General features: G+C 52.1%; 1 protein-coding gene across 6 annotated transcripts in view; it reads right to left on the bottom strand.

Moving 5' to 3' along the window:
* Positions 1–5,762: 5,762 nt before the first annotated feature.
* LOC128904668 (sodium- and chloride-dependent GABA transporter 2) overlaps positions 5,763–25,186 on the bottom strand; it is a 47,254-nt gene continuing 27,830 nt past the window's right edge. For all 6 annotated transcript variants that reach the window (XM_054189333.1, XM_054189331.1, XM_054189328.1 and 3 more), the window contains 9 exons: positions 23,820–23,954; positions 14,366–14,469; positions 11,361–11,485; positions 10,674–10,786; positions 10,392–10,529; positions 9,148–9,250; positions 8,380–8,480; positions 7,770–7,940; positions 5,763–6,694 (listed from right to left, as the gene is read on the bottom strand). In XM_054189333.1, coding sequence (XP_054045308.1) covers positions 6,575–6,694; positions 7,770–7,940; positions 8,380–8,480; positions 9,148–9,250; positions 10,392–10,529; positions 10,674–10,786; positions 11,361–11,485; positions 14,366–14,469; positions 23,820–23,954 — 1,110 coding nt within the window. In that variant the 3' untranslated portion in view covers positions 5,763–6,574. The remainder of the gene's footprint in view (positions 6,695–7,769; positions 7,941–8,379; positions 8,481–9,147; positions 9,251–10,391; positions 10,530–10,673; positions 10,787–11,360; positions 11,486–14,365; positions 14,470–23,819; positions 23,955–25,186) is intronic.

The raw sequence follows: 25,186 nt of genomic DNA, 5'->3' as shown, positions 1-25,186 counted from the left end.
GGCAGAGACAGCCCCTGAGCAGGCACCCTGGGCTGTGCAGCTGCACGGGTGGGACAGGGCTGCTAAAGGATATGGCAATCTGTCTGTGGGTCTCCCCACAGCACGGGTTCCTCCTCCATTGCCACGGGCAGAGGCAGCTTCCCATGGGGGCTCGCAGAGGGATTTTCAGCAAGGCACAGATTCACGAGCAAGTGTAACGAGAGGAGACACAACCAAGGCTGGCACAGAGGTCAGACACTTGCGGGAATGAGCCTGGGGAGCTTCTGGGAGGGAGATCAATGACAACTCCAGGAAGAGCATCTTGACACAGGGATACGTAGGGAGCTGAGGGGGAAGAAGCAGCCCTGCAGGCGGCAGGGATGGGAACAGCGTGGGTGAGGATGCTCTTAAATACTCTGTCCCCAAAAGAGAAGCACTTCTTGCAAGAAATCCTGGAAACATTCAAAGCACCCCCTCCCCAGGCAGCATGAACCCTTCTCAGAGCAGGGACACCCCCCCTGCCATGTGTGGCTCTGACACCGGCAGCACCCAGCTCTCCATAGCCCTCCCCACAGTGCACCTCGAGGCGCTTTGCAAAGGAAGGGATTGCAGCATCCAATTTTGCAGGCAGGGAAACCAAGACAAGAGAAAGCCCCATTGTCATGTCAAAGGGCCAGCAGCCTTCTCACAGGTAGGTCCTGCACATGGCCTCGAGCTCTAAGATACTCCCCTGCCTTGGCATCAATGGACTTGCCACATGGCTGGTCTTCTGCCTGCCCAGTGACTGAGGTTTGACTGCCTTTGTCGTTTTCAGACATTTTGAACCCACTGGCTTGAGGATCTAAGTGATGGGGATGGGCTTCCCCATATCACTGAGCTTTCTGGGAGCCACCTCAGGTCAGCAGGAGCAATTGGCCCTTGTAGGAGAGGGCTGCCCCAAGTACACTCAGGGTGCACAGGAGGAATGGGAAAGTGCTGCTGTCCCACCATACAGAGGGACCTGCTCCCAATGCAGCCGCCAGCCCAGGGCCTGCCACATGGGTTTCCATCCCCTCCTGTCAGCAGAGAGGGAAAACCCTTCTCACGATGACCTGATTCCCTCAGCCTGCCATGCCCAGGGCAGCTGGAGACCAAGACTCACCCTGCCACACCAGCCTTTGCCCTGACAGATGGCTGACCCCAACCTCAGAGACATCCTGCACCTCCAAAAAGGTCTCCTCCTCCTCCTCACCCCGCTCACCATCTGCCAGCTGACCGTGCACCCTTGCCTCCATTTTTCCCTTCCCGTTTCTTTCCTCAGAGCATGTTTTGGTTTTTCCCATTATTCCTCCCCACCATTTCCTCCCTTTCGGCCAGCTCTAACATGCCGGCCAAAGACCCAGCCCTAAGCACCAGGCTGCCAACATCAGCCCACGCCGGGGCCACGCTGCCCAGCATCAGCAAACCCTGGGCCCCATGACGCTTCCATGCCCCAACAGCCAGCGAGACACAGAGCTTCAAGCCAAAACAAGTCCATTTCCCCCCAGCCCAGCTGCTGGGAGAAGTCTGTCAGCGTGACACCCTCCTGGTGCAAATCCAAAATGTTCTTCTCCTTTCCGAATGTTAGGGGCCAGGGGAGGCAGACGCTGGGGTTTGATGTTGGAGACAGAGAAGCCCGCAGCCCTGGCTGCCCCCCTGGCTGGGCCACCTGCAGGAGAAGCCACCACTGTCCTCGCTTGTCCAGAATAATGCCACCTTTTGGCACCTTCACTAACAAAACAGGAGAAACACCGATTCCCCCGCGGGCACAGCGCTGCTGCTCCTGTGGTTGGGAACTTGCCTCGCCGACTGAATGCTGTGTTTGCAGAGGAGGTTCCCCTAGGCATTCGTATAATTTATTTTTTATGTTTATGGCTAATTTCTGCTTAAGTAAGCCTGTGACTTCCTACAACAATTTCACCGTAACTAATCACAAGTGAACATAACTCAAGTAACAAGCACTAACGAGGCCCCACAGAACCGCGATGGGCTCCGGCAGCTGCAGCACCGCTCCTGCGCTGGGCTTCTGGAGAAGAAGAGGCTCTCAGGAGCGTCCACCTTTAGAAGGACAGGCTGGGTGAGACATCCCCTATCTCACAGCATCGCCGGTGGGGGAGAAGATGAGGCAAGGGCGAAGAGCTTAGGAGCCCAGTGTTGGCAATAAAAGTGGTCAGGAGGGAGGATTGGTGATGCTGGGGAGATATCTGTGATCTATCAGCCTCTCTGAGTCTAACAGCAATGCTCGCTGTTGATCAGAGACCAGGGAGGACCACAGAAAAAAAGGCAGGCAGAGGACACATGGGTACATGCCTAGTGGCTTCTGCTTTCCCCTCTCTGCTACCCCAGGACAGCTGAGCCTGTTGCTGTGGGACGTGCGTTGTGACAGCAATCACCTCGGCACGAGGACGCAAAGGACAAGGTCTGTCTGCAGGGACAGAGAAGCGTATGTTGCTGCCCAAAGAGATGTGACTCTGGACAGGTCAGATGGAGATGTGGGTAACCAAGTCACTGGCAACTTCTCAGAAGTAACGACTTCCCGAATCCGCTCCCCAACACGCGCTTCCCTTATCTGCACCATGCAGATCCCCCTCCTGCAGGCTGCTAACCACATTAGCAGACAAGGGCTCAGCCAAACACCCGGCTCTGAGGGATATGCTCATTTGCACTGGCCTGTAGGACACACTTAGCAGATTATTTGGGGATCTCTGCTTCACAGGATTTAGTATCCCACGTGTTAAAATGCTAATCTTACTCTGTTCTCTCCATTTATACACCATGGCCTGTCTTCTCCCAACACATCCACCTTTCCTGTCACTGAAAAGTGCAACTCGACTCACACAACATGATTCTTCAGTAGCCACAGAAAATTGTCATGTATACCACTAGTAGAAAAAAGGAAGGACCTCTCAAGGCATCTGTTCAAACACACTGGGAGCCCCAGGGTTCAGGATGCTCCCCACGGGAGCAGATGCATCCTGCTCCACAGGTCCATCCTTGAGAGCTGAAGTCTCTCCCCTGCCCTATGTGGGCATCTCCATCCATGGAGGAGGATAGCAGCGTCAACAGGGGACTGATGAGGGACCTGAGACTCTTCCCCAGGCACCACTGACGCAAGCACCGCAGCATGGGAAAAGCAAAGCCTGGTTTTCACGGACGGATGGTCAGAAAGGTCAGTCATCCTTTCCAAGCACTAACGATCTGGGGCAGAATCTCAGGGACTTCTTTATTTTTATGTGAACTTCTCATTTGAAACTAAAAAAAAAAAAACCCACCAAAATATAACCCATGAAAAAACCTGGGTCTTTAACCTCATCCCCATTTTCCTGAAAATAATGGGTTGAATTCTCAGGCTAACTTGCAGGTTTTGGATTCTGAAGGTGGGAAATTTCCAACAACCACACATCTCCTCTCTAAATGGACATCAGCATCTCACCCGCTGGACAAGGTAGGAATAGGGGTAAATTCCACAGACTGCAAGAAGAGTACTGGGCTGATCTTGAATGCAATGGAAATCCCTTTCACCATATTCCAAATCATGAGCAATCACCACATGCCAAAATCACCATATTCCAAATTTCACCAAAATTCCCTCTAACCATGGGGTCTCAAAAAGTTCTGTGAAAAATGTCGTGCCTGGAAGTTTCAAATATATTAATTTCAGATTTAGTCCATCAACCTTCACAATGAACAATACAGAATATACTTGATTCATATTTCAAGCCAGGCATCACAGGTTCCAATATTTTGTCTTAAAGTCTTATCAGAAATAAGACTGATTCTTTTAAGAATGTCCAGCAAAACCTTTGGTTTTCTTGCTTATCTGGCCTGCCTAGCTCATCCAAAGCTTTACAGCAATCGGGTCGTGCGAGAACACAGGCTTGGGAGGTTTCCTGGCTCATATATAACCAGATCAATAAACCACATGCCCAATTCACTGGACACCAGACTGTTTTGAAACAAAACAAGTCACAAGCCTTTCATTAGACTCCCACTTTGCCTACATGCAGCTGAGCAGATTTCCTACGTCAGCCATATTTTGGAGATAGCTATGGACGATTACTGTTTTCTGTTAGGGTTAAAATATCTTCCCAGTGGGCCAAACCTCTTACAGATATTACTGGAAAATGAAAGTATACTTCTGTTGAAGATTAGAATTACATGAATAAAAAAAAAAAAAAATCTGTTGCTGGAGCTTCTAATATGATTCACACAAAAAGCCAACAGGAAAAAAAAAAAACATCTTCTGTATTGAACTCCATTCTCTCATTTCTAGAAGTAATTTCTACCTGCCAGTACCATATCCAAGTGAGAGGGCAGCTGGATGGCTCCATCCCCCATCACACTGTGGATGTCTTTCCCTGGGTTTCTAAACTCTTTCCTACCCTCAGCTCGCTTATGAGCACCACGAAGTGCTGTGGCAGCTGGGGAATTTGGAGCTCTGAGACTTTGAGGCTACCCAGGAAAACTGTGACAGCCAGTTCAGCCCTGACATCCCGCTCCCCAGCCCTATGCCTTCAGCATCCCCGGCATTCTCCAGAGGCAGGGAGGGAGGCGTGCAGAAACCCAGTGGCTGAGATTTTGATAGGGGAGGTGCGGGGCTGACCATGGGGAGTTCACCCATGGTTGCACACGCAGCCTAGCAAAGGAACCCGGCCTGCCCCAGAGCCCCCGTGGAAAATAGACTGTGAAAAGGGAAAACAGGTTGGAAATGAGATGAGGTTTCTACAACTACACTAGAACAGAGCCAAGGAAGCCCCAGGGGGCTCTCAGTGGGCTCTCCGTCTTCGAGGTTAAATCTGCACTATCACAAACCCTCCCAGCTGCAATCCCCCCAGCACTTGGTGCTCATCGGAGTTTCACAGTCTGTATGAGTGAAAGCTCATGACCCCTTTCCATCATCAACCTGTCTCCCATCTCAGGTCACCAGGCTCCAAGCACGCTAAACTGGGGAAAACCAAGCCCAATAATTTGCCATTGCCTATAGGTCCTCGGGACGCTAAACCAGTATGTGCCACAACTGGGGTCACCGTTCCCTGTGGGAGGGCAGCTGTCTGCAGAGAAAACCGAAATGGGCAACCGGAGGAAAAAACGCCCGGGTCATTGTGACCCAGGGGAAATGTTTGCCCCCGGCCCTATGGCTAGTGAACAGGCAGCCACCGGCCCTGCGAGCAGAGCCAAACAGCCACCCAGCTCAGAGCATCTTCCGAAGCGGGGGAGGCGGGTTGGGGGGGGGGGGACGGGGGGGACGGATCTCGGCCCCGCTGCGAGGGTGCCCACCGCCCCCCAGCCCGCCCCGCCAGGGACCCTGGCGCCGCGCCGCGGCCGTAGGTGAAGTCCTGGGGCCACCTTGTGGCTAGTGGCGTGGATTGCCGGAATTTGCGCCTCCTTCTTCCCCCGCCGCACCGCGAGCCCCGGCCGCAGCGTGGTGCCGGCTGGTGTCCGTGCGCGCTTCGGGCAGCCCAGCATCTCCGGCTGCTGGCTCAGCTCTGCCCGGGCTCCAGCTTCCTCAGGCTTTCCTGGGAGCCATCCAGCTTCCCGGGGCTGCGTGTCCTCTGGCTGCCCTCCTCGAATGCTGGGGCTACAGCACTTAAAACACAAGCTCTTTGATTTTTTTTTTTAATTTATTTTGGTGTTTTGTTTTTGGTTTGTTTTTTTTTACCCAAAAAGCCTGGAAACGAGGGGGCCTGTTTGTTAACATAACACGCGGATACTGCTGCAACCACACAGCCCTTCTTCCATAGGCAGGAAAACCAAAATGACCCGCTCTAGAGGACCTGGAAGGCAGTCAGCACAGAAAAGACATAGACCTGCAGAGACGAGGGACAGTTTCCCATGATCCTTCACTCGCACAAAGAAAACACAAACCCACGCGCTTCTCTCAGACCCCGGGAATAGCCCAGTGACTCATCAGCCAGATGACTCTTTTGGCTGGGAGCTGGCAATGGCTCCAGCAGAAGGTGGCATTGCACTCTCCACTTCACCTACATACCCCAGGCCTACTGCTTGTGGGGGCCTCCGAAATGGTGTTCCCTGTTTTCCTCCCTACCCTAACCAAGCTTGTTCTCCTCTGGCCACCCTCCCATATGTGCCAGTGCAACAGAGATCCAGAGCTGAATGCCCAGCACATCCCACCAAACATGCTGTGAGCAAGGGATGCTGGTGAGACAAAACTGAGACAGAGCGGATCTAGAGGGAAAAAACAAGGATTTAATGGAATGAATGGAGAAGCTCCCAAAGTCCACACTGGAGCCACACCTCTGAGACTCTCTAACACCCTCCACTCCAGGATCAGTCCTTCCATTCTGCCCACCGGAAGGCTGAGGATGCTCAGGAGCACCGGTGCTTGATCTGCCGCTTCAGAGCCCTCTCCAGGGAGAGGATTAAGGTGCATTGCTAACTCCACGCAGACCATGTCCACGGCAGCCCTCTTCCTCAGCCCTTCGAATCTTCCAGGGATGGGAGCTCAGCCCAGAAATCCCTCTCTCCTTGGCGAGCGAAGAATCCTTGTGTTAGCCAACAGGTGGTAAAGGCTGCATAGAAACCGTCCTGGGGGGAAGGAGGGAGAGCCACACTGGTCCTAGCAATGAGATTCGAGCTCTGTCAGCATCAGGAGGCCAGCTCTGGTGGAGGGAAGGGGCTGTCCTGTGCCCAGCCTGGAAGGCAAGTCCTCAAGTGGGCAGGTGAGTTGGCGGAGCCTCTGGAAAGCAAAGGCAGGCATTGAACACAGCTGCAAGGACAAAAGGTGACCTGGGCCCTCCCCTTCCACTCATCGGTATCATTCAGCCAGCCAGGCAGGGCTGGTCCCTAAACATCAGAGATGACCCAAAAAAGGACAGTCAGCCCTTCAGAAACTGAGGGGATAAACTCATCTTTGAACCACTTGTCCTAAGGCAAGCGCTGAGCACGTGAGAGACCTGAGACAGTAGAAAAGCTCTGTCCTCTGTTTGCTCCAGGCCAGGGCTAGAAAGCAGTCCAAAGACAGGTTGCTGCCCAGGAGCCTCCAGGTCATCCCATCCATCAGCGCAGACTGCAAAGGGAGACCCTGACTGGGACGGCAAGTGCGTAAGGGGCTACCCTCTACATCATGCAGTGTCGACCTTGCTATGCTCCTGCAGCTTTGTCCACTCCTCCCTGTCCGTGCTGGACACGGGAATAAGGGGCCCATTGCTGTCACAACCCATTCCTGAGCACTTGCAGGAGGCAGAGAACAGGTGGGATCCTGGGCTACCAGGATGTCTGTGAAACCTCCATTGAGCCATGCAGGGACAGGATGCCTGTCTGGAGCGAGGTCTGCTTTGCCAGGTCCCTGGCTTTCCCAAGGCATGTTCAGGGCAGCCAGCAATGGATCACAGCATCTCCAGGAGCTGGGCAGGCTCAGGCCGCTGACACTCAGCTGCCCGCAACGCTCATGGGATCTGGAGCTTCCTCAGAGCAAGTCCCCACGCTTCAGTCAAGGGCAGCCTCCAAATTGACTCAAGGCACTGGAGATCATTTTTATCCTCTCCATCTAATGAACTTTTTCCTAACAGTGCTTGCAAAGAGACAGAAGCAATAAACAAAGGGCACCAAGAGGCAACAGCCAGCTTGGAGCAGCCCTCCAGCCAGGCAGAACTTAATAAAACCAGCAATCAGTTGTAGCAATGGACTCACTCAATCAATTTATTCTAGGCTCCCTGCTAATTAACCTGCAAGACACAAATGATCCCCCTTGCAAGGCTGGACTTCAACACAGAAGCACAGCCCATGCCCTGATCCCAGAGCACCAGCCTCACCTCTCTGAGGGAGCCTTTGATGGTGGAGAGTTTGTAGACGATCCAGAGAGGGATGCACACCATGGAGGAGAGGGCCAGCAACCAGCCCAGGGTGTCCCCCCACCACGGGTACACATACTTCTTGTTGTAGGTCAGCGGGGTGTATTTGATGAGAGAAAATAGGAAGGTTGCCTGGCAATGTGGAAGACACCAAGAGAAAAAGAGCAAGAAAATCAACACCATTAGCCAAGAGAGGTCTTCCTGGTGAGTCCACACCTGCGCAGAGCCTCATGGTAACAAAGAGCTCCCCAGGACAGCAACAGAGGAGACACCAGTTAAGGAAGTTGTGCTGGGGCATCTCCCGTGTGCAGCACTGGGCAAGGCAGCAAGGAGCTTGCCCCACCAACATATGCTGTTGTCACTGCTGAGCTGGGCCCTTCTCCCCCTTGTTTAGCCCCACACCTGGCCCCAAAAGCCACAAACACACAGAACAACAGGCTCCCAATGTACAGGTCACGTAACCCCCTATACATACGCGCATCCCTCTGTATATAGTTGGGTATCTATATCTCAGAGGCGCCCAGCTCTGCCCATCTCCCTCCCCATGGCTCCTGTTCCTGTGGGCTCTCACCATGCAAACTGCTGGGGTGATGAAAAGCCAGCAGTATTTGATGATGGGCCATGGCCGGTAGCCGATCATATCTTCAATGTTATCGTAGAAACGCTCAGCACCTGTGGAAGACGGGAAAGATGCCTCACTGCTGCCAGGGAAGGAGGGCAGAGGGGTCAGCATGTCCAGGGGAGGATGGTGAGCAGGGCCCTGCTCCACCACTCTTCGGGTGCTCCCCAGAAAAGGGGGCAGTAACTTCAGCATAGCCAACAGCCCAGTCACGGAGCTCACCAGGAGTGTGGACAGCTTCAGTCTTTGTCACGGACTAACATCCTCTTGCCCCCCAGAACAGTCTGGTGGGTCAGCAGGGACCACCCCTCAGTGGCATCTCTCAGGCTAGGACCTAAACCCAGGTGTTACCCATCACTTGTGAATATCATGGCGGAGAGACAGCTCTCAAAACTGTTTGAGGGTCTCAGATTCCTCTATACTTATGTTGGGAAAAGATATCCCAGACAGCCCCAAGTCCACACAAGAAAGGAGGGCCTCAAAAGCAGCCCTGGGTCTGCATACAGGAACATGCTGGGGATATCTGCCAAGCAGATCCCCCAGGGCGTTGCTGTGAGAAAGCCTCTGCCAGCTGATTCCACAGGCACCAGAGCAAGGGTTTAGAGGTCTGCCTTGCACTGCAAAGCGATTGCCAAGAGAAGCTACGGACCAGCATTTTTAGGATGGACCAAGCGAGAGCCTGAGAGACCAGAGCTGGGGACCACGCTGGTTCATACTCACCATAGACCCAGGCGATGCAGAGAGTCTCGAAGATGGCCACAAAGAGCAGGCACATGCCACTGGCAGCATAGTAATCAAAGAGCTGGAAGACATACATCCCACCCTGGGAAGGGCCAAGCGGGCAGCGAGGCGAGGTGAGGAGGGAGAGAGGGGAGAGGAATCAGGCACAGGCAAAGAGCTCCAGCCAGAGCAGGAAACAAACTCAACATCTTCCCCAGAGCCGGAGGCACCTTCCTCTCTCTGGGACACGGTTTAAGCCAACAGCAAAGCCCATGTCCCCTGTGGTCAAGGACTGATGGAGACGTGCAGCCACCTCAGGAGTCTCTGCAGCCCTTCATTCCAGGGCAGGGCAGGGGAGGGCAAGTGACTGCCAGAGGTCGGGGGGATATTTTAGGAGAAGGCCAAAACAAAACAGCCTTTGTAGCTAGAAGTGAGGGCAGAAACCCCCTTTAGAGACACAAGTAATCTAATTTACTTTAGCACACACACCCCCCCCCGCCTTAATTTGCAGAGGGAAGTAGCTGTGCGTGCAGTTTTGCAAGCAGCTGCTGCTGTGGGTCCAGAGGCTGTTTCACTGCCCAGGTCCGCAAGGCTGCCCACAAAACGGGCCCGCAAGGCGAGTCCAGGCACACAGCTGCAGGTGCAACATCGAAGGCAGCTTTGTCAAAGTTACGCCCGAATGAAAACACAAGATGCAAAGAGCACCGTACCAGCATCGATCCACACACACGTAAGTGCTAGCACGAGTTAAAGGTTTTTTTAAACCAGAACAGTTTAACTCCCAGGCAATTAATCACAACAAGGGGAATATATATGAAATCAGTGTAATAGATGTGGGCACGCTCAGGCACACCAAATTTCCTTACACCAAGTGCTCACGTAGCTCCATCCAGGAGAAAAAAGAAGGACAAAGGCGCTCCCCTCACAACGCAACAGGATGCAGCTGTAAAGGTTTGGCTCACGTAAAGATAAATCTATAACCAAAATATGGGCCGTCCAGAGCTCAAATTATCAGTCTTGGCAGGAGAAGTGTCAGTGACTGGCACAAGGGGTGAGGGCTGGCATGGAAAATGCAAACACCACGGGGAGGGAAGGGCAGCCTCCCCCAGGCACTGTGCAGCACTTTGGGGCTCACCCACAAGCTCTCGACCCCAGCACGGACCCCACCACCCACCAGCCCCGTCTCTGCCAGGGAGGCACTCGGACCCAGCAAGCACCACGCAGGTGGTCTGAGCCCAAAATACCTCTGTGAGCATCACCAACCCGACCAGATAGGAGAGGACGGAGACCAGCAGGATGAGGGTCTCCCGGCGGTTCTTCTTGCGGAAGATGGTGGGGTACATGTCCACAAGAGCTGTGACGAGGCTCTCCACGCAGACAAACTGCAAAGCAAAGAGATGCCGCCTCTGTCAGCCTGTCCTGACCAGCTCCCCAGCCCCACTGTTTCCCCCTCAAGCCAAGTTCACTGTCCCAAAGGGACAGTGGCTTTCGTCTGGCAGGGAATTGCCCTGCCCCTGCGCCTTTACCTGGCTGTCCAGTCCCAGCAAAACAACCATCAGGAAGAAGAAACACGCCCAGAGCGGGGAGAAGGGCAGCATGACCACAGCCCGAGGGTAGGCGATGAATGCCAGGCCAGGCCCTGCAGGGAGAAGGGCTTTCAGAGCAGGCAACGGCAGGGCACGACTGGCACACACCCACCAGAGGCAGCCGCCCAGCCATGGCACAGCCTGAAGCCATGCAGCCCTCTCACTCCAGTTATACCAGCGCTGTGCATGAAAACCCAGGCTCCTCGAGGAGCGGAGGAGCCCAGCAGGAAGGGAGGGAAATGGGGACACAGCAAGCTCCTGCTGCATCGCCATGGCAAGTGCTGGGAGCCTGGGAAAGCCTCTGAGCCCAGAGGAGCGCGGCACAAGCCTGGGCATATGCCATGCAGGCACCTCACCCCCGCACCAAGAGACAGCAGCTGCCTAACCCTTATTGGCATCTTACATTGACCTCAAGACACGGCCATTGCATCTTAATATTTCATGAACGTGCATTTGTGTCTCCCTAGTTTTTGGAGGCAGAAAGCAGAGCTGCTCGCCAGGATGGGAACCTGCATCTGCAATATGGTTTGCCCCATGGCGGGTATCCTGTGGGCACGCTCCCTTTGCCGAGGGGGGCCGAACAGCAGCATCCCGGCAGCAGCCCCATCCCACTGCAGCCCCACTCACCCGATTCGGCCACCTCAGCGATGGGCACACCCTGCTCCTCCGCCATGAAGCCCAGGATTGAGAAGATGGCAAAGCCGGCCACGAAGCTGGTGCCGCTGTTGAGGAAGCAGAGGGCCACGCAGTCCCTGGGAGGAGGGGAAACAGCATCAGCCGGGTGGGGATCCAGGTATGACCCACACCCCATGGCAGCCCCCCCGGGCAGCACCTGCTCTCCCCTGGCAGCCACTGTGTCCACGGCAGCGCCTCTCTCCCAGCACCCCCACAGCTCAGCTCAGCACCAGGAGCTGCAGGAGGATGTCCCAGGGTAGGCAACACAGCAGGGTCTCCCCCAGGGAAAGCCTTCTCCAAGGACAGCATGAGGTTGCATTCCTCACCTAAGCTCCTCACTCATAAGATAGTCTTGCTACACATCTAAATGCCTGATTTTTTTTTCTTCTTTCCTCTCTCTCTTCTGGTCCTTCCTGTAGCAGAGAGTACCAGAGATTACTTTTTCTGATAAGGGGACACGGGGTTTTTTTTGGTTAATAGATTTCTCAGACCTTATAATCTTCTTAGTTCTCAGCACTACTAGATATCTCCTGGTCCTGGCATTATGAGAAAAAGATGGACAGAGCCATCCAATTTATTTTCTCTGATCTATTCCCTTTTGTCTCTGTTTCATCTTGTTCTTATCCATCTATGCTTTAAACTAAGCATCTTTTATCTATCCAATTCCTCTTCATGCTCCAGTCTCCCTAGTCCTCTTGTGACTGCAACCCTGGGGACAACAATAACATTTGCAACATCTTTCTGAGATATTCTGAACCAAACTGAACGCATCCCTTCTGGCATTTCATGGCCCACTCCAACTTTATTAAATGCTACTCTGCAAATCCAGTGTGATTTTCTGTATCAGTCTTTAGGTACCTAGCATTATGGGGGCTTTGTGCTCCTCCCTGCACATTAAACTAGATCTATTCACGGTCTGCAACCATTTCTAGAGAGAAAGTACAGTTCACGCAGAACACCTACATGGTAAAAATTCAGATTATTCCTTCCAAAACACAGCTCTCTGCGTTGGCAGGGACTGCACAGCACCTAACACCATTGCTCTGTCTTTGCACTTCTAAGGCAGGAGAGACTGAAAGAGACCTACAGGGTGAGTCCCCTCAGATCTCCTGGCTGGTAAGGAGGGTGACGCTCCACCAAGCTCAGCTAACCCAGTGGGAAGCCCACGCCAGAACCTCATTTCTCCAGTTGCTATAAACCGCCTGCTGTCCACTCAAATTACGTTCTCAGTCATTTTGTATAAACTCACATTTGTTTCAAATAGTTCCTCTTCCTTCCCAGTATTTCTCCCTCTTTCCCCTGGATGTATGCATGACAGCTCAAACCCTCCTTGGAAAGGCATGGGCTGGGAGGTGCTCTCCAGTCACCTGGCAGGTGGGAAGGGGTGTCATGGTGGAGGATAACATGTGGGGAATGGCCAGAGGAAGAGGTCTCTCCAGATTTTAACCCGAAAGGGAGCCAGGGAGCACTGATGATATCCCTTACTGTCCCAGAAAACAAGAAATGGTCTATGCTGTTTTGTGCCATCTTGGACTGCTGCCATATGAACAATGGTTCCTTCTTCCCACTTCCTTTTCCAGGTCACCAAAGGTTACACCTAGCCTGGGATAACTGTGTGGGGCACCAGGCTGGTATCCCTTTGCCCTGTTAAAGCCTTGTCCTGTCTTCCACACAAACCAAGGCTGCAGAGCACAGGACCGACTCAGTAAAACTGGGTCCGTGCCTGGGAATGGGCTGGTTGGAGGTATGACACCAAAACTAAGAACAATTTCCCTAGCAAAGCCAAACAGCACAAAGGATCTGTGAGAAAACAGACATCTCACCTCTTTCTGTGGCACTCCCAGCTGCAGCTACAAAAGCTCTTCACAACCTCGCTGCTAAGCAGCCCCGTCATCATCTCCATGCTACACATCTAGACTGGAGATGGAATGGGCTAATTCCCAAACACATGCAGCAGGCCAGAGGCAGATCCATTATCTCTTCTTTTCCTACAGCTTTTTCTCTCAAAACTGCATCTGGGAGAAGGGACATGAAAAGGAAGAGGAGTCCCAGCCCAGCTGCTGTTGGAGAGGCATCCCTACAGCAGGAGCGAACATCTTCTAAGGTGAAGAGAGAGAAAGATGCCAAGCGAGGACCATGGAGCCAGTGGTCTGCCTGGCCCTTCCATTGCAACAACCACAATTCTAAATTTAAAAGATGGGAGAAGAACCCAGTGCCAGGAGCAACATGGTCAGCAGAGAAAGGGTGGGATGAGAGATGAGTAATTTTATCTAGAGGCGGCCTCTTCCACTTACCCTAGGCATTTTACTCCTGGGAATGCAGATCATCCAGATGCTGCACACATCTACAGCAAGGTGAGTTTATTTTCACCTGACCACTTCAACTTGACAGCCTGAATCTATCTGGCAACCTGGCCCACCTGTGTTCAAGGGCGGTCCAGCATAGGGAGAGTATGCAAGAAACAGAAGTCATATCTGCAGGCTTATATGTAGACCATAAGTAACACATAGGAATCCAGAGCACTGACAACTCTGCAAGACGCTAGGTCCAAATGAACCTAGGAAGGACAAATCACAAGGTGAAAGGACTGCAGTCTAGACCCATTAGATCTCACAGCTCTGCTTCCTCTATTGCTACTCATGCACCCATGTAATAGGGGAGGCTGTGGTGTGGGCTGGGGCCACAAAGCTAGTGAAGAGGATCTGACTGTGCTGGGTCTCAGATAGTGTGGAAGAGGGGTTTGTTATCCATAGTACGGACAGAAAGTTCCCTTAGGTAGAAAGCAAAGAGAGCTGGATTTGGAGACAAAACACCTGGAAAGAGTTTTCTTATGCCTTGAGTAGAAACAGAAAACACAACACTTCAAAAGGCCAGTAGCCTCCAGCAGTTCACCAGCCTATGTGCACTGATGTTCAGGGAGGGGAAGGCTCTAGAAAGCAGAGCCGTGCTCCAGTTACCTGTAGCAGTTGTTATGGTATTTGTTATAGCTGCCCAGAGCTGTCAGGCATCCCAGACAAATTGCATACGAAAAGAAGATTTGAGTGCCTGCATCCATCCAGACCTGCAAGGGAGATGCAAACACAGGTGAGAAGACAAGGCCAGCACAGAGCACAGACACTGCATCGATGTGAAGAGGCAGTGTCCCAGGGGCCGCCGTAACCAGCAGAAAGTCCAATGATCAGGAGGTCAGCAAAACCCAGCATTTAGACAAGTCTTTTCTAGGGGCGGATTATACAGTGCCGGGAATTACAGTGCTCAGTGAGGCACCCAGGGGGTGCTAAAAGTGCTAAAGGGAAGGGATGCACCAGGAGCCTTGCAAAACCACAGCACATATAGCTCTTCATCATCATCTCTTTCTTCCTTGGACAAATCTGCAGAACCCTGAGACCCTTCAGAGCCTCCCAGCAACAGGAGACAAAACAAACAGTTTCCAAGAGAGCTGAAGGAGCCCTCTGCTAGCAGAGGAGGTGGCCTTGCTTTGGGCAAGCCTGGTCTCCCACTGGGTGGCACAGGTACATAAAGCTTCTGATGGTGGCCCTTGTGTCCCTTCTCTCCAAGACCTAATTTAAAGTCTCCAAAACTTAAAAGAAAATTAACAGGGGAGGTGAGAAGCACTAGAAATAAACAGAGTTGTTTGCAAAAGACAGCTCCTAAAAGAAAATACAAGAACTCCGTTAGTCCCACGAGGCACCTTTGAACTCCACTTCGCTCTCACTGTCAATAACACATCCCAGTGCTCCGAGGCTGACATTTGTCAATGCCAAATTTGATCTGAAAGCCTAGCTGTGTGCAGTCACCAATGCAACCGCCCCCCACTGCCTTCTGCAGAGAACAGCAAAAGCAGGAACCAACAATGAGAAATGGAGCAATGACAAAGATTATTAATCAAACCCTCTGTTTCCTAAGATCTTTCTTCCTAAGGGGTTTATAAAAGAGAGATAAGACAATCATTCAACCAACCCTGAAGGGCAGCCACATTCTAGACACAGAAGAGAAGCTAGCCAGGAAAGAAAAACAGAAGTATTACCGGGACAACTTTAATGACCAAAGCCTCCGTTTGGCCATACCCTTGTTCTCCAGAGTAGCAGTGCTGGTGAGCACTGGCAAACACCAGTCTATTTTTTCCTATTTACCTCTTCTCCTTGCTACGCTGACCAGCCTTACAAAGGGATGTTACAATCCCATTAGCTGTGATTTTCTGGAGGAAATTCTGTTTTTAACTCAAGGGGCAGCTGCACGGAACAAATCCTCTTGCTGCCCACGGCTGCAAGACCCAGCAGCGCTGTCCATGGGGAGAGAAAGCAAAGTTCTTCTAGGGCTAGATTTGGTTAAACTGCTCTCCCTGACTGTCCTGCAAGCAGCTTCAGCCCCACCACCTTCCCTTCGGACCATGAAACCCCTGTTCACAATTTCACAGGGAGTCAGATCAAATCTCTGATTTATAGAATGAGAAGGGACACTTGATGAGGTGGGACTGGGACTGCTAGTTCAAGGCACTGGGACATTGAAAAAGTAATTGGTCTTGGTGTATTTTACTCTTTTTGGAGGAGCTGCATGGGGAGGTAAGTTTAGAGAACAGGGTTTTAGTTCATTTTTGCATTTCAAAAAGATTAGAAAAAAAAAACAAAGCCTTTTTTATAATTGATTCCTAAAGCATCACTGTGTTTGTGGGCAGTAAGGGCAGAGCCTTCACTTTTCAGCTACTTTTTAGGCACAGCAAGGCACTGAGGTGAGAGGGACCAACTGACACCTTTGCATCAATAATTTAAGCATCTTTGCACAGATCATGGTGAAATGTTTTGTTAGGTCTGCTTTTTATTTTGCTGTTCATTGCTAGAGCTCTGTTTTTCCATCAAATTCAAGCTCAAATCACAACCTCTCATGGATTTTGGAGCCCTTGTATTCCAATTTGTCAAGATAACAAGACTTTTGCCATCAAGCTGCCTACCCCATGCTTGCCATAACATTGGACCCACTTGACAAGTTTCAATCAGATTTAACAGTTGGTAGAAACCTCAAGGATATCAACTACTTATGAATTTCAAAACAGTCAGGGAACTGTTCAAAACAGGAAAAAGACAGGAACCCAGCAACCCCACTGAGTAGAAAGCTACAGGGAGGAAGAGTCAACCAGTGTTAAGTATCAGATAAATCACACAAGCAAGAGACATGAGAAATATCCCAGGGACAGGAAAAGAACTGGTGCTTTACCAGCCATGGTAGAAGCCAAACATCAAGACACCATGCTTCATTAGCTCTGTGGCTTATGAAGTGGCTCATTTCTAAAACCCAGTGATACCCCCGACTGTGCAGCAGAGACCAGCGTGGGGTCTGCAGGCTCCCTGCTTCGCTGCCTGCTCTGCTCAACACAACACCCGTGGGGTGCACACTGGGCTCTGTGGGAGCCCAGCCCCAAAGGGATTTCTTGAGGGAACACAGCACCTGCCTTAGCATATGCTCCCATTTGAAGCAAGGCAGCCTGTGGCTGAAACTGTAAATAAAGCTAAGCTTGGCTTGCAGAGCTTATGATCCTACTTAGTCAGCACAACTGTGACCATCAGCTCAGGCTGCATGCACTTTATTTCCCATTTTAAAAGTTAACTGCAGCTCTTCAACGAAAGACCAAGCCACCTTTCTGTCCTTTCCAGTCCCCCGGCAGTTCTCAAATTGCCTGGGGGCCAATGGACTGCAACAGGGCTGATGCCATGGGTGCTCCTGACCCACTAGGGATGGATCCAAGCAGTGGCAGCAACTCCCAGGACTGCAGGATCACTGGGGTCGGAAGGAGCCTCAGCCCATCTGTGGTCCAGCCTCCTCCTCAAGCCCCTCATGAGAAGCACCACTGCCCACCTGGCCCTGGGGGTTCACGGAAGCTACACAGACCACTCGCTTGCAAAAACAGCAACCCAAATCTTCCCTCCCCAACCTGCTGCCTGTGCTCACTTCTCTCCCTGCAGTGACTCAGAGAAACGTTTATTTCAGCCCTTCCAAGACAACCCCCCTTTCCCTCCTGTGCTGCTGATCAACAGCCTCTCATTATTTTAATATTTCCACTCTGACTAAAGGGGCTCGCTGGGGTCAGGCAGGGCTCTCTTTTCCCTGCAGATGAAAGTGTGCTGCTGTTCTCTGGCCACTGCTCCCAAAGAGACCGGTAAAGTTTATCCTGTTCAGATTTCGCTGGCACATTGGCAGCATGGGTATTTTGATTTGATTGTTGTCTGCAGTTTTCTAAGCCATCCAGTTTATTTAATTCATAATTCAATTTCCTTGAACATGTTGTTTACTCCCCTTTGTAATAGCCTCCTACTCTCTGTTTTTAGCCAAAGCCTTCACACCTGAGCTGCAGTTATCCAAGATGGTTATGGCCTATAAGAGGACATATTCCTTCACCCCTTAATTTTCTCAGCAATATTCGCTTTATTACATGTACTGGAATTTAATAGCCCCCTGTACTGAAACAGATCCTTCCTTAGGAAGATCTCAAAGCACTTACAAATAACAGTAAAGACCATTTCAAGGAAAATATTACTGAACTCCAGTGTATCTCATACATCAAATACAGGTGCCATGCTGAGAAGCGCCAAACTGTCCCGATCAGCAAGCAGAGATGACACAGCCCAAAGTGGGTACACAGAATCATAGAATGGTTCAGGTTGGAAGGTACCTTAAAGATCATCTAGTTCCAACCCCCCTGCCATGGGCAGGGACACCTCCCACTAGACCAGGCTGCTCAAAGCCCCATCCAGCCTGGCCTTGAACACTCCCAGGGATGGGGCATCCACAACTTCCCTGGGCAACCTGTTCCAGTGCCTCACCACCCTCACAGTAAAGAATTTCTTCCTGATATCCAATCTAAATCTCCCCTCTTTCAGTTTGAAACCATTACCCCTCGTCCTGTCATGACACTCCCTGATAAAGGGTCCCTCCCCATCTTTCCCGCAGGGCCCCCTTTAGGTACTGGAAGGCCACAATAAATGTCTCCCTGGAGCCTTCTCTTCTCCAGGCTGAACAACTCGGTGTAATGCAGAGCAGAGAGCAAAGACCACCCCAAGTCTTGAGCTGCAGTTCAACCAGCATTTCTTTCCCTCCCAGCATCACAGCTCACAGCTCAGCCCATGGCGCTGGTGCTGCCCACCAGCCGCACCATGCAAACACCTCACTTCAGCCCGGCCTTACAAGGGGAGATCTTGATTCCTGAGATTTCACCTCAAGACGCCCAGGGCTCCATTCCCAGATTATTGCCTTTTCCCCCTTCATTCAGGACTGGCCCACAGGCCCCAGCCCAATGACCCAGTCCATGTCCCACAGCACTGCGGTGGCACCAGGCTGCGCAGCCCTGGGGCCCTGCTGCAAAGAGCCCACCGCTGTGCTGCAGAGCCCAGGCCAGCACCTTCCCTCCTCCTCATTTACCCCAGAAGAGAGGAGGCAGGGAACAAGACACTGACATTTCCATAAAGCGTTCCTGGTCGTTCTGCCCGCCCTATGCCAAGCAAAACATCACATTCCCAGCCCCAAGCCCCAGCTGTTTGGAAAATACATCCTTGGACTCCTTGGGAGTGGGGGACGGGGCACTTTTTCCCCAGTTTTCTTCCTGTGCCGGCACTCAAGGACCTCGTGATGCCCTGACATCAAGTAACCCCTCCACCTCGGGGCACCCGCTGACCCACAGGGACATTTTACACCCAGAGAGCCCTCCCACTGCTGGGTTTCGTCAAACACCACAAGAAAACAAACAGGTTTCTGGTTCATCCCGAAGAGCACAGCTGCCTGCCCCAGGGTGGCGCAGAGGGGTGAGGGATGCTCTCAGGGATGCTCCTTGCTGACTGGGAAGCCAGGCTTTACTGTCCTGCCTGCCCTGCTGCTTGCAGGCGGACAGTCAGACAGCTTTATTCTTTCCTGCTATGTCAGCGCTAAGATCAGACCCAACAGGGCTGCCCCAGCCACATGGGTCCCACGCCAGCGGGGCTGGTGAGAGGCTGGGAGGAGGAGGAGGAGGAGGAAGCCCCGCAAGGTAAATACAGCTGTGGTCCACCCCACGAGGATGCGCTGCTCCAGCAAGGGGGAGGAGAGGACTGCCAGCGCTCCCTCCCTGATGGCCCTGTACCTGCCCTCCGTCCCCCAGACAAGGACTGCAGCGGTGCCGGGGCTTGCAGACCCTTTGCGGACCCTCTGTCGGGGCTGTGGGGCACGGGGCAAGTCCACGGTGCCAGCAGCAACCCCACCGGCACACGTATCCACGCACAGGCACAGCGGGTCACCCTCCGGCATGAAAACAAACACACTCGCCTTCAGGAAGGGGAAGCGGGGGGCCGGCAACAGCACAAACCGAGCGCGTGGGGTCAAGTTAAAGGCTTGCTGGGAAAAAAATAAATAAGGGGAACAAATAATATTTAGCAGGCCCACAGTCGCCCTCCCCTCTTGCTGGGAAGCAGCAGAGCTCGCTGGCCACAGAGCAGCGGCAGGAGGGGCCTGAATTTGGAGAGGATCTGGGGGCACTGACCCTTTCCCCAGCATGGCTACGGGGGCCCATGGTTAACCCAGCAGGTCACAGCCCTGCAAGATGCACGCACCTCCCGTCCTCCGTGTGGTGGCCCAAGGGACTTATCCTCAGCGCAGCCTCGGCAGCAAGAGCTGCTCCGGTGCAAACCATGAGACGGACCCCAGCAGCCTCCCTCTCCAGCCACAGGCACAGCGGGCAGCCTCCCAAAGAGCTGGGGGCATCTTCATCTCTTGCTTCCCATTCCTGCCACATCCATCAGGAAGCAGGAGCTAGCGGGGACCCTGCAGGGGCAAACGCTTCTCCAGAAAGCGATCACCACAGAAATGGGTGCAAGAAAATGAGAGGGACGTAGGGAAGGTTATTGGAAAAGTAGTCCGGATGAGAGAGGGGGAGACAATGATTAGCAGAGGTTGGATGAAGGTAACACTCTGAATTTAGCTGCACAGAGCAAGTCAGGGCTCTCCGGCATGGCACTGCGCAGGGTCACGTGTCCAGTGCCGTGGTGGGGACTGCTTATGGGGTGTCTGCAGAGCTGTAGGTCCTCTGCAGGTCCTCGGCACCACCAGTGCTTCCCTGCCACCAGGACCAGGGGCACAGACCCCACCAGTTCCTTTGGCACATCTGGGCTGGATGGGAAGCGGCTCGTCAGAGAAAATTCTTCCTTTATATGATAGATAAAGTACAAGCATATACAGCAAGGTGGTGGGTTTTCTGGAAATTTCAAGAGGAAAACAAGAGTGGGAGGTTTTGAGAAACATTCGCTGCTTTTCCAGAGGGGGGTATTATACTCAGAGGCTGCTGAATTTAACTCCTTCTTCATTCTCACTCATTAAATCTAATGAAATTTAGCTAAAATCACTTGAAACGATACCAGAGTGAAAGAAGACCATTATATTTCTCCTCTTTAAAGCAAACCCAAACACGCAGCCGGCACCTTCTCCATCAAGCCCATCAGTCTTCTCTTTAAATCTGTCTATTAAAACAGTGCCTGGTTGTGGTATGAAAGCACCAAGTGACGGAGAGCCTGCCAGCGCCTGAGAAAAGTTCTTCTAATGAAGTTTCCCACACTTAAACCTTATTTCTACTCTGAATTCCTCTCGTTTCAGCTTCCTGCTAGTGGATCACACTGCGCATCCCTCTCCTTAATCACATCCGTAAATCCCCAGCATTATCTACTGAAATAAACAATTGATAAAACTGCTGCAAAGATAATTGCAACGGATGGAACTATCGAAAGTGGGAGTGGTGAACAACCCCGAGACCCCCTTTCGGTTAAAACGCATCCCACACTATGAAATAAGTAGGAAGCTTTTAGAGCACAGAAAATGCAATCAAGGAGAGGGGGGGAAATTTGGGCCTAGTAATGGCTGACATGCTAACATTATAATACTAAATATTATACAAATAAAAAACAAACTATGGGGTTGCTTTTTTGACTTTTTAGTTCAAAATAGATCCCCTCTCTGGCGGTTTTGCTGTTATCTGCTTGTATTTGAGCAGAACTGGACTTCGTTATTCAAAAGTTTTGTTTGGCAGTTTCTCTGTGTAGTCTGATCTACCTATCAACTGGCATTTTATTTACCATTATAATTATAAGCATTTCATAGATTTAGAAAATGAAGGTGCAGGAAGATTTAGGGCACCGTAGACTTCGTGGCTGAAGAGACCACCATCAATCAGCTAGCCTGAGCTCTCGTAGACAGGATTTCCCAGTTTTGTCCAAGGTCATTTGGCAGGTGAAAAGCAATGATTTTCACACACCAGTCTGATATTCTGACACTTACTCACATCTCGGCTGCTGCTGCTCCCCTGGTAGAATCTGCTAAATAATTCATCCCCTCTTTTCACCTAGTTTTTCATATACTTTAAAGGAGTTTTGATTTTGTCTGCTTGTATATTATTTGCCCTTTGTTTAAACCTCCCCTTGAGACAACTTATCATAAGGCTCAGATTGAAGAGGGTATTTTTTTTTTATTATTATTTTTATTATTTTTTTTTTAATTTCCAGAATCCCTTCCCAGGCACTATAGAAGCTTCTATTTTTCCGGGCAGTGCAGGATGGCGGGTAAACAATTACAGCTCGCCGTCCTCTGAGCACAAATCAATTATAATCGACTTGGCCCCGATGGGCTGGCAGGACTCACGCTGTCCCTGCACAGAGAGAGGGGGGCACAGCCGCACACGCGTGGGCCTTGGGGCACTAACCCTTCCCTTCCCTCTCTGATGGGAAAACACAAGAGAAACCCCGAGCCCTGCCACTTGGTTCGGTAGGACAGTTAAAGCACAGTGGAGGAAGGCAACCACCGCTACTGACTCCGGCTTTTCTCCTGCAGAAGTGAAGCATTAATCCGGGAATGGAGACGGGGAGGCAGGAGCCAGTTTTCCTCCCCCACTGGAGGACAAGCCATCCTCTTGCTCTGAAGGGTTACTCTGCCTTTCTACCAGCGCATTAGCATTTTCCAGGCTGGAAGGAAGCTGTGCTTCTAAAGCTCAGGCTGTAATTGGAAAAGTTTGCCAGGACGGACCTAATAAGGACACAGCTAGTACCAGCAAAACCATGCCATGCCTGAAGTGGTTTAATTCAGTCCCCCGGGTGACACAGCCACAGTAACAACAGGACTCTTCATAAGTGAATGAGCACCGTTTGAAAACGTTGTTTCATTTTAGAAGCCTCTCGCACCTCTTCGGCGTGAATGGAGCCACAAACGCTGCATACACAGACCTGTCCTCACTCCCTTCTGAGCCTTGCTGCACCTTCACACCGAGGAGCAGCTCTCCTGCCCACCTCCTGTCCACAGACAAACCAGGAGAGCAGCCGACACTGTAAAACGAGGGTTTTCACCCCCTGCCCAGGCGCAGCCTTGACCAGAGAACGACTTCCAGAAAGCTGAGCAGGACCTCAGAGTCCTTCCCATGATAAAAACCAGACCGCCTGGAGCTAGAATCCAGACACTCGTGTTTAGCTCCCTGGATCGGAAGCCGTAAGTCAAACTGACTTGCACAGAGCCACACTGCACTGGTGGCACAGGGCAGACACAGGGATGCCCAGCAGCCCCTGACACGCTGCTACCCCCACCCACAGGGAACGGGGATCCTCTCTCCTCCGTCAGGGAGGGCAGGATCAGCCGGAGTCAGTCCTCCACCAGCAGTTATGTCCCCATTTGCAAAATTAATAACGAAGGCAGCACTGGGACTAGACCAGAAAGAGTTAATGGGGTTACAAAGGGTTTTGCTGGCCTATTTTCCAGGCAGGCACCCTTTAATCTCCTTTGGAAACACCTTCACACAAAGGCTGGTACAGCAGCTCAGCTGGAGCCAGGATTTAACATGGAAGAACTTGTCCCAAAGAGATTAAAAGCAGCAGTCGGGCACTGACCCTCCCATCAGATGGGCAGGAATTTCCCACTGGGGACCGGGAGGCAAGGAGGGCAGCTGGGTCCCGGGGAACTGCTGCAGCATGCCACTGCTCCCGCCATCCATGCACCCAGCATGCTTCCCAGGGAAGCTGGAGCGAGCATGCCAGGAGCAGGGCCGGCATGCTGCAGAGCAGCACGCTGTCCACTGGCTGCCTCCGCAGCAGAGGAGTGTCCCCAAGTGGAGGGGACAGCTGGCGCCACTCATGATGAAGGGTTAAATCCCACTGCCCGTACCCCTGGGCAATTCAGACCCAACTCAGACTAGCAAATACGGTAACAACAAAGGTGAAGGCTGAGGGTGAGAGAGCGCAGGGACAATCAGAGTACACACCGACATCACAGTCCCGCCTTATGCCCACAGAGGGGGAAAAAGAGGGGACAGAAAGAAGAAATTGGGAGAAAGAGAGTGAGAAAAGGAAAAGGAAGAGAAGAGGACAGCCACAGGCATCCATGCAAGTACAACAGCTCAGCCATTGGGTCCCCCCTCCACCTTACCTGGGGGTCCCCAAGACGACTGAGGTCTGGATAAAGGTAAAACAGGATTCCCTGGGATGCCCCGGGCAGGGAGACTCCCCTGATCAGCAGAACGATCAGCATGAGGTATGGGAACGTGGCCGTGAAATACACCACCTGGGAGGAGGAGGAAGGGACAAGTGTGAACAAGCAGTACAGGCCAGAGCACACAGAGCCGGACGGCAGCACAGCACCGACCCCTGGGGTGGGGAAGAGGGGCAGCGGCCGGAGATGGGTCAAGCTGCCTCGCCGAGCACCTTGCTGTCACCTGCAGTGGAAAGAAATGCATTTTAAAATGCACCCAGGAAACTTGTGACGTACCATGGCATGTCTGGAGACAGAGAAAACCTTTCTAGTCCTAAGAGCGATCCAGACCCCAAGCCAGGCTGTCATCGGGTTGGAGTCAGAGTAGCTCCACCGAAGCCAGCGGTGTGATATCTATGTGCCTCGGTGGAGGAGCTGCCTCCAGTATCCATCTGCGCATCCCTACCCCAAATAGAGGCCTGAGTCATACACAGAAAGTCTCTTCTCTGCAACATTTAGTGGCAAGGGTAAAGAAGTGTGCAGATAAGAGATACACCCTGAAACATGATTGCTACCAAAGGGCCGCCAGGGACAACACTGGGGGTCCCCAACTCAGGGCTGGCACCAGCAACTGGCTTGTGCTCACCACTCCCCCACCACAGCGACTCGCAGCTGCTGCCTCAGGTCGACCCCTTTCAAATATCCAACATGGGCACTTCAGGCAGAGCAGGGCAGCGCGCCTCAGACTTGTCACCAAGGACTCAGACCCGAGCAGGACCTTTAGCTTGTGTCCTCTTGCTTTTTATGCCCCTGGGCAACACAGACGTACTCAGGTAGGGTTGAAATCCCTTCCTCTAGCAAAGGAGATGTGTCCCTTGGGGGAACACTGCAGGCCAGTATCAGCTAATCCTTTCAGGGACTGCACATCTGGTAAATATAACATTCAATTTGGGGATTACTGGGTTATTTTCAGGACTGCAATGGCTAATTGCAGTAGTACACCTCAACAACAACACGCTGTGGTCTGTGGTTCCCACACAAACAACCCAATGTCAAGAGCTGATGCAGCCTCCCCGGCAATTCAAGTACTGTCGTTAATCCCTTTGCATTTTGCTCCCGCACCTTCAAGATTTATTGACCACCTTGAAAAAAAAAAAAAAGTTGCTTAGTCTGTTTTATCATCAAGATGCATCAAGAAAAGTGTGGCCAGCAGGTCAAGGGAGGTCATCCTCCCCCTCTACTCTACCCTGGTGAGGCCACACCTGGAGTACTGTGTCCAGTTCTGGGCTCCTGGGTTCAAGAGGGACAGGGAACTGCTGGAGAGG

Source organism: Rissa tridactyla, chromosome 1 (genome assembly GCF_028500815.1).
Source record: "Rissa tridactyla isolate bRisTri1 chromosome 1, bRisTri1.patW.cur.20221130, whole genome shotgun sequence".
Classification (NCBI taxonomy): Eukaryota; Metazoa; Chordata; class Aves; order Charadriiformes; family Laridae; genus Rissa; species Rissa tridactyla.
Note: the sequence above shows the minus strand (reverse complement) of the source record. Positions and strands in the feature narration are given on the sequence as shown.